At 32.2% G+C, this 12,700-nt stretch overlaps 1 protein-coding gene across 1 annotated transcript in view; it reads right to left on the reverse strand.

The window, feature by feature from the left end:
* Positions 1-11,327, reverse strand: part of LOC111694858 (adenylate cyclase type 2) — a 29,241-nt gene extending 17,914 nt beyond the window's left edge. The window contains exons 1-11 of the mRNA XM_023463894.1: positions 11,226-11,327; positions 10,504-10,567; positions 7,821-7,911; positions 7,572-7,660; positions 7,089-7,174; positions 6,499-6,552; positions 5,753-5,835; positions 4,958-5,039; positions 2,730-2,788; positions 1,976-2,045; positions 983-1,080 (exon numbers count right to left, since the gene is read on the reverse strand). Of these exons, the coding sequence (XP_023319662.1) occupies positions 983-1,080; positions 1,976-2,045; positions 2,730-2,788; positions 4,958-5,039; positions 5,753-5,835; positions 6,499-6,552; positions 7,089-7,174; positions 7,572-7,660; positions 7,821-7,864 (665 nt within the window). The 5' untranslated portion in view covers positions 7,865-7,911; positions 10,504-10,567; positions 11,226-11,327. The remainder of the gene's footprint in view (positions 1-982; positions 1,081-1,975; positions 2,046-2,729; positions 2,789-4,957; positions 5,040-5,752; positions 5,836-6,498; positions 6,553-7,088; positions 7,175-7,571; positions 7,661-7,820; positions 7,912-10,503; positions 10,568-11,225) is intronic.
* Positions 11,328-12,700: the final 1,373 nt, after the last annotated feature.

Raw genomic sequence — 12,700 nt, forward strand, 5'->3', positions numbered from 1 at the left:
TAAGTTGAACAAACAAAGTTAAATTTGTTAAATAAAACCTTGAGAAAATTTTTTTCTTCTATATACAAATTTAGCTTGTTTGTCTGTCTGTTTGTTTGTATCCAATAAACGTCAAAACGGCCAGAGGCGCAACTAGGACAAAAAGGAAATTTTAAGTTGGTGCATGCAGATTTGGCTGTGTTCAATTCAAATCGATTTTTGTTCTTGTGTTTTTACAAAATTTATACTTCCAACAGCTGTAAAATGAATGATATGAGTCAATTCATTAAATATGTGTGCGAATCGCAAAAGAGTATTTTTTAAGTACCTGGTTTAATTACAGATTAAATTGCAAGAAATAATCATTTATAGTTTCTGGAAAAAAAAAAGAAAGATAAAAATATTCTTTTTAAAACTAACTATAGTATAATAAAATTTCTACAATAACTCTATTGGTTTTCTTATTCCTGTGATACTGATTTTCGCTATTCTTTCTTTCTTTTCATTCTGCAGGGGGGGGCACGCCCCCCCTTCTCAGGTGCTAGGGGAGGGCGCGCGCCCGGCCGCCCCCCCTAGTTGCGCCTCTGAAAACAGCTTAACCGATTGGGCTCAAATTTTGTGTGGGACCTCACGTGACCCCAGGGAAGGTTTATGAATGATCAAAATTTTAAACATTTGTGTTTAAAACTTTATTATTTTAGTAAAATTTTGAAATTGTGCGAAAAAATATTATGAAATCCGCAAACTTTTTTTAGTTTTTGTTTTATTCTGTACAAAGAGAAGATGCTCACAGATAAAGCCACAGTTAAAAGTTGAAATAGAAGATAGGCGCGAAGCGCCCTAAAAGCTTAGTAATTAAAATTTTTAGTAAAACGAAAAAAAACAAAAAGAATTGTAGGGAAAATTTTGCAAAATATGCATTTCAACATATTTTTCTTTTGTTATCTTTTCATTTAAGTTCAATTATTATTTTAAAGTTAAATTGTTCAAATTAAGATCCTACCAGCCAATAAAATTGAGGCAAATGTGAAAAAGAATATCAGCAATTAACTGAGTAGTGTCCCCATCTGTTTCCGTGTTCATTTGAGCATCTACCAATCTCTAGAACACAGAATACTATTAGAAAAAAGACGACATTGAAAAAACGATGACAAAAGGATTAAGCAAATCATTTTCAAGGTACCACTCCCCGCTAAATCCTACTATGTCTTTGGTCGGTGTACTGCACATTACTGCAGAACGCACCGTTTAGGGTAGTACACAAGAATACTGAAGGTTTGACATTAAGTTAGGTTACAGATCTAGCCAAGAGATTTTAAAATGCAACAAAATACACCTTGTCTTAAATAAAATATTTTTAGATACGTCCCATGAAACATGACAGTTGGTGAATAGTTTAAAAAGTCTTCTTCCATAATTTGATAAATCGTTTTTTATATTACAGTTATATTTTAGTAAAATTGATTACACAGCAAAAAATATGAGTTAAACCTTTTTTTAAAGAAATAAACTGCAAAAAGTCTTTAATACAGTATGTGGAAGAAGAAATTCAAAACCATTCACCAAAGCTGTCATGTTTCGTGGGACACCCTGTCGGTAGGGTTTCCGATTTTTCCAGGTTTATTTATCATTCTTAAAAACCACAAGAAAATGTTTACATCTACGTTTTTAAATCAGAATTGGATCGAATTGTAAAATTTCGATTCCAGGACAGAGTGATCTTTTTGAATGTTTTTTTTTAACCAAAGCGTATTGTTTATTAACTAATTTCTTTTGATGAAATGTTTTTATAATAAATATGAAATAATTTTAAATAAAATATGTAATAAAGTAGGTTTAACAATTTTTTTAGAATTAATTTCATCCTCCACCCCCCCTCTCCCGAATTACATAATTTACAAAATGGCCTTATTAATATCCAAAGAGCTGTCATTCAAAAATCAACTAGACAAATAAATGATAATAGCTTAAAAAACAAATATTAGTTTTATCTTACATTGCATACAGCAGTGGCAGTTAAAGTGATAATACTGATAGCAACTCCAAAACAGACAGAGAAATCTTTCCTAAAAACTCATTCAAATCATTAAAATTACAGTATACAATTTCAATTCTAAAAAAAACAAGAACCCCAATTTTGAAAAGATCACTAATGAAATATTTATCCATTTTAAAAAATTTAATTACAAATTTTTAATTTAAGTTGAATCTTAATATTTTGAAAAAATTGTTTAGTTCTAAAACGCAAAATATTAAAAACAAATGTTTACATTCAAAAATGTTTAAAAAATCGACAAAAATCTCTCATGAGAAAAACTTTTTAATTTGAACTGATGTTTAGTAATTGAATTATTAGTTTGTAGGAAAAATTGCTTTTCTTCATGTGATATAATTTATGTCAAAAAAAGTAGCATGGATGTACATTGTACATTGATGCAACCCTAAAGAAAACAAAAATTTAACTATGATTAAAATTTTTAACTCTAGAAAAATCTCAAAATTTACTTAAGTTTTGAAAATTGTTAATCAGAAAGATACACAATATTAAGTTATCTAAACAATTTTGACATTCAAAGCTCTTTTTAATTTTAAATGATGTTTAATAATTGAATTTTTAATGTCACAGAGAAATTGTTTTTAAGCATATTGCGTAAGGAAAATAGCTAAGCATATCATAAATGTCCAGAAAAATAAAAAAAATAAAAACTTTAAATTTTTCCAATAAAAATGTTGATTTGATGATATTATTCCTGGATATTGGGTAGAATAGATAAACAAACAATATATTGAAGAGAGACAGTACAGGAACCTAAAATAAAATTAATCCTGTTTCAAGGGACTGTATGCGTATTTTCAAGTAACCCCCCATGCAAGGATAGCAATGCCTGATTCTCAACCAGGGGAGATGATAGTTTCCTACCTGTGTGCTCAGTTAGCTGTACTGTACACTTACAAATGTTTATTAATAATGATATACTATGGGTTAGACCAGAATCTCCTTATAATAAACAAATATGCAGTACGCTTTCGGTATAGTTCATGGCAAGAAATATAGACCAGGAACCTCCATATCTCATGCGTCAAATCTGTGTACTGTATTCTTGGTTCAAGGCCTGTACAATAAGTAAAGGATTAGCGTACATCATCGCTCTATATACTATAACCTCGTTGTTAACAATCAATTAACTTTAAACGCTCAGTCTGATCAAGTATGAATTAAATGTCAATATTTAGATATTACAATTGAAGACAATCAATTTTTAAAGAGAAATCGAGGAAATCTCACTCATTCTCGATTATTCGACACTGTTGTGTATCAGACATGCTAGTGGTAGGCATTTTCAAAATTGCGTTTACATTTCTTTTTAATCAAAAGAAAGAAAATTTAAAAAACTGATAAACTGAGAAAAAAGGGGTAAAAAGCTGAAAAAAGGCTGGAAACAGTGTTTTGATTGTGGACTTTTTTCTTTTTTAATCTTGAAATATCGCATGTCAAGGTTACAATGCAAGGAAAGTTATCTCAGAGGTGTACGCATTTTTTGTACTGCAGTGAACTGTCTCTGGGCGGTAATGTAAGCACAAGACGGATGTCACAGCCTGACATGGGATCCATTCTTCACATAAAAAATCAATGAAATATTCTGGTCATATGAAACTATTATGTCTATTATGTGAATTATCAAAATTTTCAAAATGCAATGCTTTTATCCTCCTCGGTTACTAAACGAACACTGCAATTAACTTTCCTTGCATTTTTACCCTGTACTATAGTTTTAGTGGAAGTAAATATCTGTCGAATGTAAGGTTTTTGCAATTATAAAAATCAGTCCTGACCATTTTTAGATAAATAGCAATAAACAGTAGCAAAATAAAAACAATTAATATTAGCGACATATCCTAACTAAAGATTGAAAGAAGATGAAAATCATTCCATTGTTTTCTGATACTGTATCAAATACATTGTTCAGGAAAATCTACCTTGTGTGGTATATGTTCAGGAAAATCTATCTTGTGTGGTATATGTTCAGGAAAATCTCATAAATAATTCCTTCAAACTTAAGAAATATCATAAATAATTCCTTNCCTTGTGTGGTATATGTTCAGGAAAATCTACCTTGTGTGGTATATGTTCAGGAAAATCTACCTTGTGTGGTATATGTTCAGGAAAATCTACCTTGTGTGGTATATGTTCAGGAAAATCTACCTTGTGTGGTATATGTTCAGGAAAATCTACCTTGTGTGGTATATGTTCAGGAAAATCTACTGTGTGTGGTATATGTTCAGGAAAATCTACCTTGTGTGGTAGATGTTCAGGAAAATCTACTTTGTGTGGTATATGTTCAGGAAAATCTACCTTGTGTGGTTTATGTTCAGGAAAATCTACTTTGTGCGGTAGATGTTCAGGAAAATCTACCTTGTGTGGTTTATGTTCAGGAAAATCTATCTTGTGTGGTATATGTTCAGGAAAATCTACCTTGTGTGGTTTATGTTCAGGAAAATCTACCTTGTGTGGTATATGTTCAGGAAAATCTACCTTGTGTGGTATATGTTCAGGAAAATTTCTTGTGTGGTAAATGTTCAGGAAAATCTACCTTGTGCGGTAGATGTTCAGGAAAATCTACCTTGTGTGGTATTTGTTCAGGAAAATCTACCTTGTGCGGTAGATGTTCAGGAAAATCTACCTTTTGTGGTATTTGTTCAGGAAAATCTACCTTGTGTGGTATATATTCAGAAAAATATACCTTGTGTGTGTTCAGGAAAATATACCTTGTGCGGTATATGTTCAGGAAAATCTGCCTTGTGTGGTATATGTTTAGGAAAATCTACCTTGTGTGGTATATGTTCAGGAAAATCTACCTTGTGTGGTATATTATTCAGGAAAATATACCTTATGTGGTATATGTTCAGGAAAATCTACCTTGTGTGGTATATGTTCAGGAAAATCTACCTTGTGTGGTATATGTTCAGGAAAATCTACCTTGTGTGGTATATGTTCAGGAAAATCTATTCTTGTATAGTTTTCTTCAGGTTCGGCGAAATTCAAAGAAGTCAAGAAACTCCTAAAATATTATAATTCTAAAACCATAGTTTCAAATAACCTTCCATAACAAAGTTTTATATGCATCGTCACATCGGTGGTTTTTTATAAAATAATATAAAGCCTTCAATATTGCTCAGGAAAAGGATCAAAGGGTAGCTCTGTAAATTTGTCATAAAACTCTTAAAATAAAAGGTCGCTTGAAATTACGTTGATAGAGACTTTAAGTTAAGTTTTATATCTTACTTTTTTTACATTTCTATTCCTTGCAGAAGTCGAAACTGTAGAAATTAGCAATCCGTATCCTTGATGTCCGACGTATGCCGAATGTATGTCCGAAAAATGCGCAATTTTCGGCGGAACAAAAAACGATTTTTCCATTCCGCTGGAACCCTAAGTCCGACGGATTAAGCTATTGTAAACAACTACAAATCAGAGGCAAAAACAAATCTGTAAGAGGTCGCAAAAAATATTTTACGGATAAAGCATTTAAAGGGACTGTTCAGGTAAAATGAAAGGGGGTACAGACTGAAGCCTGCACAATTTAGGAGTTGATTACGACCTATATTAGTTCTATCTGATGTCCCTTCTTGATAAATTGATATAAAACTGTGTCAAGTTAGACCAAAACTCATATATAAAAGTTTATGTTGTGGATATCAAGGCGAATTGCAAAAGCTCCAACAACAAAATTATTGGTCTGAATTTAAAATTGGTGTAGAAAAAAAATGAAACCTTGGTTGTTTTTGGAAAGTATTTGTTGAGTTATCTTTTGTGTTAGTCTGGGTTAAAAACACTAGAGCAGTTACATCAACGATCTAAATAAAACAACATCGAATCAATATTTTATATTTTTGGGACATTTTCTTTGTGCATTGTTTTGAACTATTATCAAAATGCTTTGCTTCACAAAGGATCAAACAAAAAACTATTTTCTTTGATTTTATAAATAAGTAAAATTTACTAAAATCTATTTATGACCGTGCTGGAATTAAAGGAAAGCGAGGTATTAAGTATTTGAGCCAAACAGTTTTATTCTTTTACATAGAAAAGTCAAGAATCTTCGGGAAAAACAATTGTTTTCGGCGGAAATACTTAATAAGTAGGGTTTTAGATAATTTTATGCCCCAGAAAATAATATTCAAAAATAAATGTTATCACTTTCATGAGAGATCCAAGATATTTTACTTATAAATCCAAGAGAAAATAGAAATTTCAGGATATGTTCGCCATAGATTGAAAAGAGACCACCCAGGGCATAACAGTATTTGATCGAAAAGGAATTGAGTATTTGACTCAAACTGAAAATTGATATTTCGAACCTAGAATCTTGGATCTAACAGAATTCATAGTTTTAAGGTCTACGACATTAGGTTACAAAGATGAAGGTACTGAAAATCAAATTTCGTGGCTAAGACTCAATTCTTTAAATTCAACTTACTATAAAAAATAGTGAATTTTTTGAATTGTTAAAAACTAACCTCAATTAGTAAAATTGATCCAAACGTCATGACATACAAAAGCCAGGGCTTTTCCTGAAAATAACATTTTGAGATTAAACATTAAATGAAAAGAAAAGTAGTTTTACAGGGTGTCCCAATCAACATGAATTTTTTTTGACAACGCTAAAATTTTCTTTAATCACTAAGATGGATAATGACGAGTCTAGAATCAATATCTTATATCTATATAATAAATCTCTTCGCTCATAATATATATTTACGTAGATGTGTAATGAATGCCTTACTCCTAAAACTGCTTTCAGACCCGTATAAATCCAGGTACAATTCCCAAACCATCAATGCCAAACACAGGCAGGATCTCATTGGCTTCTATGTCAACACGGACACAATTGCTCGCAAACTATCAATGCCAAACCAATGGGCACGATCTCATGGGCTTCAATGTCAACATGGACACAAGCAGGCAAACTATTAATGCCAAACCAGTAATAGATAAAAACCTCAGCAACGCCATGGACTCTCCAGCTGTAGTACATTAAATTGAGTGGCTCCATAGCTTTTAAAGTAGCTTTTATGGCTTTATTCTAATTGTTTAATGGCATGTTTACCTTAAAAACAGTGTCAGATAATGGTTCCGCATTATCGTCCATTTTCATGGCTATGTGTTTCCTTTTCCGCTTTCTTTCTTCCCTCGCTATCAATCAATCAATCAATCAATCAATCAATCAGTCAATCAAACCGGCAATTTACACACATTTATGATTAGGCGGCTTAAACTAAGATTTCAGTGCGTACTGCATTGATCGGCATTACCCAGGCCGCATAAATAGTGGGTTGCAGTGGAGAGTGAGGACTCTCTATGCCTTGTCCAGGTATATTAAGTAGTTAGTCTTTTGAACCCCTTTCATTGAATACTTTTCATATTTTGTTGGGCTATATAATGTATACATGACGCGGCAAGGAAGAATAATTTTTAAAAGAAAAAATAACTTAAATTTTGTATCAAATGGAGTTACATGTCTACAGTCCGTTTAAAAATGTTTATTTTTCAAGTTTCATTCACTGTAATTCTAGTTTGTTGATATAATTTCCTAAGAAAATGATGAGAAGTATACACACGATCATTATGACACTTTGACCAGTAATATCCGTAGATACTAAAGCTGTGTCACTGTCAGAACTGAAAATAAAATAAAAATTTTTTTTATCATTATATTAATAGCCAATAACTCTTTAAAAGATTGAAATAACAATTTCTGTATCAAATATGATAATTTTAATGATAATTATAATAATAATAATAAAATAATAATGATAATGATAATAGTAATAATAATAACCTGCAACCGTAGAGTGTACATTCTTCAATGTTAAAAATGATCATTAATATTGAAATAACTGTTTGCAGATACAGATATACACTGTAGTTGCCTAAAAAATTAGATAAAAAATTAGATAAAAAATTAGATAAGAAATAGATAAAAGATTAGCTAAATATCTAGAATTAAAAAAAAATTATTTAAGCATCCTTTTCTGATCTGTCTTTAACTCTGCTTTTAATAAATGTTGAATCTAAAAATCTATCCAAGTTTAACATTGTACTATTCTGAATGATAACCTTTACACCGGACCTCTGTCCTATATTTACGAAAAGATGATTGAGATATCCTTGTTTTCTCTTTCTAAAGACTTACAGCCAGTGGCATCGTTTTATTAATAATCCACTCACGGATTTCTACAGCACCAACAAGTTTACAAAAATGATGTTATTTGTTCCATGACTTGTCTATATTTAAAATAATTGATTAGATTCAAGATTTTACCCCTATTTTTTCCATCCCGTGAATCAGTCCAGAGGTGTATACCGAAAGAGGGGGGGGGGGGGCTGTGGTGTCAGAGCCCCCTCCTCTCTTTTCCCTTTTTGTGAAAATGATTATTTCTATAAAAAAATTCATCCCCCAACTGGAGCTGAGCCCCCCCCCCCCTGTACAGTTTTATAAAGTTAGACCCCCTTTCCTTGTACAAAGTCCCGTATAGACAAAGAGAATAGAATATATATTAGAGTGGAATTTAGTAGAAAAAAGTGTAAAACGCCCATTTTGTTGTACTGTTTCCATACTGCACGTGTATTTCACATATTTGCGCTATATAACCTTTTGGGCCCTGGAATATCATTTTATAGAAAATCTAAAATTAATATTAAAAGAAAATCAAATTATGAAATAGACTTGTTTCATAATTGACCAATGATCATTTCACATAAACTCTTTGCCTTTCACTTTACAAACGATGATTTTCCGTTATATCTATAAATCAAATGATGTTTTTTATTCACTTAATTCATTATAAAGTTTATCTAACAGCTTTAAACAATTCAAAATTTAAATGGATAGTCTAGGGAACATACTGTATTAATGTACTCTACTGCATATAATTTGTGAACATTTACATGATTTGTACACTTTGAACTCACATATCACACATATCACCGATGGATTGTCTAAATTCCACTCTAATATATATTCTATTCTCTTTAGGTATAGACCTCTGAGGATCACTTAGGACAACTTTTCTTTTTAAGTTTTGATTTCTAGCAAGCTTTATTCAAATTACAAGTTTACAAGTAAACAAAGAGAAGCTGTTAATTGTTATGTCAGTGTTTCCGTGTTGTCTGATAAGGCTGGTAGAAATCAAAAATTGAAATCGAAAGTCGTCGTCTGTAAAAAATAGTTTTACCAGATCACTGGAGTAGGCACGAAAGCTTAGTGGAGAATATTGTGTGTGTAGGTGTACCGTGTACAGTGCACAATGTTGTAAATCATGTTCATTTCACTAGCTGTTTAAAATGTTGAGTTTAACAGTCGTATTTCCTTTCCTTAGTTTTATGGGTGTTAAATATTTTCTCAAGGGCGACTTCCCATGTGGCAACTTAGACTTCCCATGTAGTAACTTAGACTTCCCATGTAGTAACTTAGACTTCCCATGTGGCAACTTAGACTTCCCATGTGGCAACTTAGACTTCCCATGTGGCAACTTAGACTTCCCATGTGGCAACTTAGACTTCCCATGTGGCAACTTAGACTTCCCATGGGGCAACTTTCCAAATGTACAATTTGCCAAGCGGCAACTTCATGTGGCAACTTAGACTTCCCATGGGGCAACTTTCCAAATGTACAATTTGCCAAGCGGCAACTTCATGTGGCAACTTAGACTTCCCATGGGGCAACTTTCCAAATGTACAATTTGCCAAGCGGCAACTTCATGTGGCAACTTAGACTTCCCATGGGGCAACTTTCCAAATGTACAATTTGCCAAGCGGCAACTTCATGAAAGCTACAGGGTGTCCCAATAAACATGGGAATTCAGTGACGAATTCGATATCGTCTTTTTAAATAATTCTTTGATTTAGTATAGTGATACCTACTGAGAAAGCTGTAATCTGTAAGAGTTTCGTCTGCTATGTTCACATTGTGTTTGTTAAGGTTTTGACTGGATAGGGTTGTACTTAGTAAAACAAGAAAATTGCAGTATACAAACAGAGTAAACTTGTCGTCTTCACTGTTCATCTGAAATAAACTCTAGCAGACATAATAATATTATGGCTTTTGAAATTAGGTATTACAATGCTAATTCATTACAACGACGATATCAAATTCGCCACTAAATTCCCATGTTTTTTGGGACACCCTATAGGTTAGGCCTTCTGAGGCGCCACAGGCTGCAATGGAGGGCCGAGCACATGGTAGCTTTTGCTAGGAAAGGCTAGGGACCAAGTTCTGTTGCTAGGACAGACTTGGGAAGTATATATCTTTGGGAAATTGCACATTTTGAGAGTTCCCATTTGGGAATATACCCTTGGAAGTTGCTGCTTGGGAAAATTTTAATTTTTAATTTTTAATTTTTAATGGGTTCCATTGTATAGTTTAATGGGTTCCATTGTATAGTTTAATGGGTTCCATTGTATAGTTTAATGGGTTCCATTGTATAGTTTAATGGGTTCCATTGTATAGTTTAAAGACTTACTGAGTAGAATTCTTTGCTCGTATCTCTTATACTGATCCTCCAGGCTCTTCGCTCTAAACCGGTTCTGCAAAACAGATAATCCAAAATCTGGGGTCTCATTGTAAACAAACTTAGTGTCCTCCAGTCCAAACACACTCATTGTACTGCAGACTATTGTACTGCAGACTTTTTTCACGCAAAATTGCCGCTTTAGTGATTGCAAATTTAACCAAATGCTGCCTTCAGTCAAACCGCGTCAACCTAGTTGCACTGTAGTTGGTGTACCGGGCGGGGCAGTACAAACTAGGATCGTAAAGTTCGGTTCAGCTCAGATTCAAATGTGTTTTAACTCATTTGTTCAGAGTTAAGAAAGAACTGAGAATGATTAACTGATTTCTTATCTTGTATAAGGGATTATTGGTTGTAAAACTAGGAAAAGTAAAGCAATGAAATTAAGCTTCAAACATGTTTAAAACAAATATTTACGTAAATCATGTTTTTATTCAGCTAGGATTTAATGTTTTAAATCTAAAATTACAATCCTGGCTTATCACGTTAAAATGAAGTAAATTGCATGTAACATTAAAATCTCATATGTTTTCAATCACAAAGCTATTGAGAAAGAAAAAAATAGTTTTTAATTTTTGATACAATTAAACCTAACACCCTAATATATTATCTTCCTTTCCTTAGCATGGATTTCGACATATATCCATATCTATCTACCCAATCTCCAGGTATACCTTGAGATAGGAGAAGGTCCAAGATCTTTCTTCGCAAGCCCGACTCTTGTTGTGTTCACGGATAGCAGCAGCAGAAACAGAGGAGTCTCGGGGACTAAAGAAAATAATAATGATAATAAAATTATAATGATAATGATGATAATCAGATAGTGACAACAAAAAATATTGATATTGACAATTAGTACAGAAATATCTATAATAGTAAAAAAAGTATAAAAAAACAAACATTTTTTTTGATTATCATATATGATAGACTGGGTGTTTCTTTGTTTGTATGTATGTTGCATCATAAGTCAGAGAGCCTTCGACCGATTTGCCTCAAATTTTTAATAACCAGGTAAAAACATGAAAATGTTCTCAGTTTTTAACAATTTTAAGTGGGTTAACTTTTACAGGGAAAGTGTAGTTTCCAGGAAAAGCTGGGTTTCACATGTTCTGGATTGAAAAGATTGTTGAGATCTCCAAACAATGCTTGATTCAGAAGCTCCAAGGAAACATGACAGTTGGTGAATAATTTAAAATGTATTCTTCCATAATTACTTAAGTTGTTTAATACCAAAGAGAATTATAAGAATATTTAATGGTAGTCATATCATAGTAAAATTGATTTCAAAGTAAAATATATTTTAGTAAAAGATTTTATTGAACGAAAAAAATGAAAAAAGTCTTTAATATCTATAACAGTATAGGAAAGAAGACATTCCAAATTATTTACCAACTGTCATGTTTCGTGGGACACCCTGTAGTTATATATAATGTATAAAGTTTTAACATCATATTTTCAATTTTTCTGTGTGTCTGTCTGTTCAAACATAACTCATGAACCCCTTAACCGATTTGCCTCAAATTTTTATTGGGGAACTTAAGGAAACCACAAAAAGGTTCTGAACTTGTAAAACTTTGAGTTAAAAAGGTTAACTTGATGTGGAAACTTTGATTTCAGGTTGGAGTTAAAGGTTGTCTATATCAAGGATATAATGCAAGGAAAGTTAATTGAAGTTGCGTATACTCCGCGTACACATTGAAACCATTTCTTTCTGGGTGGAATTTGTAAAATAAAATAGATGCATCAGTGTTCGTTTAGTATCCGAGGAGGTTAAAAGCATTGCATTTTGAAAATTTTGATAATTCACATAATTGTTTCCTATGACCAGAATATTTCATTGATTTTTTATGTGAAAGATGGATCCCATGTCAGGCTGTGACATCCGTCTTGTGTTTACATTACCGCCCCGAGACAGTACACTGCAGTACAAAAGATGCGTACACCTCTGAGATAACTTTCCTTGCATTATAACCTTGGTCTATATAGTACAATTCTTCTCTCATACAGATTTAAAGTATCAGCTTCAAATATAAACATTTCAATATATCAATATTGGATCTCACTATATCTACATCATGTTTCAATATATTTCAATATATCAATATAGGATCTCACTATATCTACATCATGTTTCAATATATTTCAATAT

Source organism: Eurytemora carolleeae, unplaced genomic scaffold (assembly GCF_000591075.1).
Source record: "Eurytemora carolleeae unplaced genomic scaffold, Eaff_2.0 scaffold67, whole genome shotgun sequence".
Taxonomy (NCBI): domain Eukaryota; kingdom Metazoa; phylum Arthropoda; class Copepoda; order Calanoida; family Temoridae; genus Eurytemora; species Eurytemora carolleeae.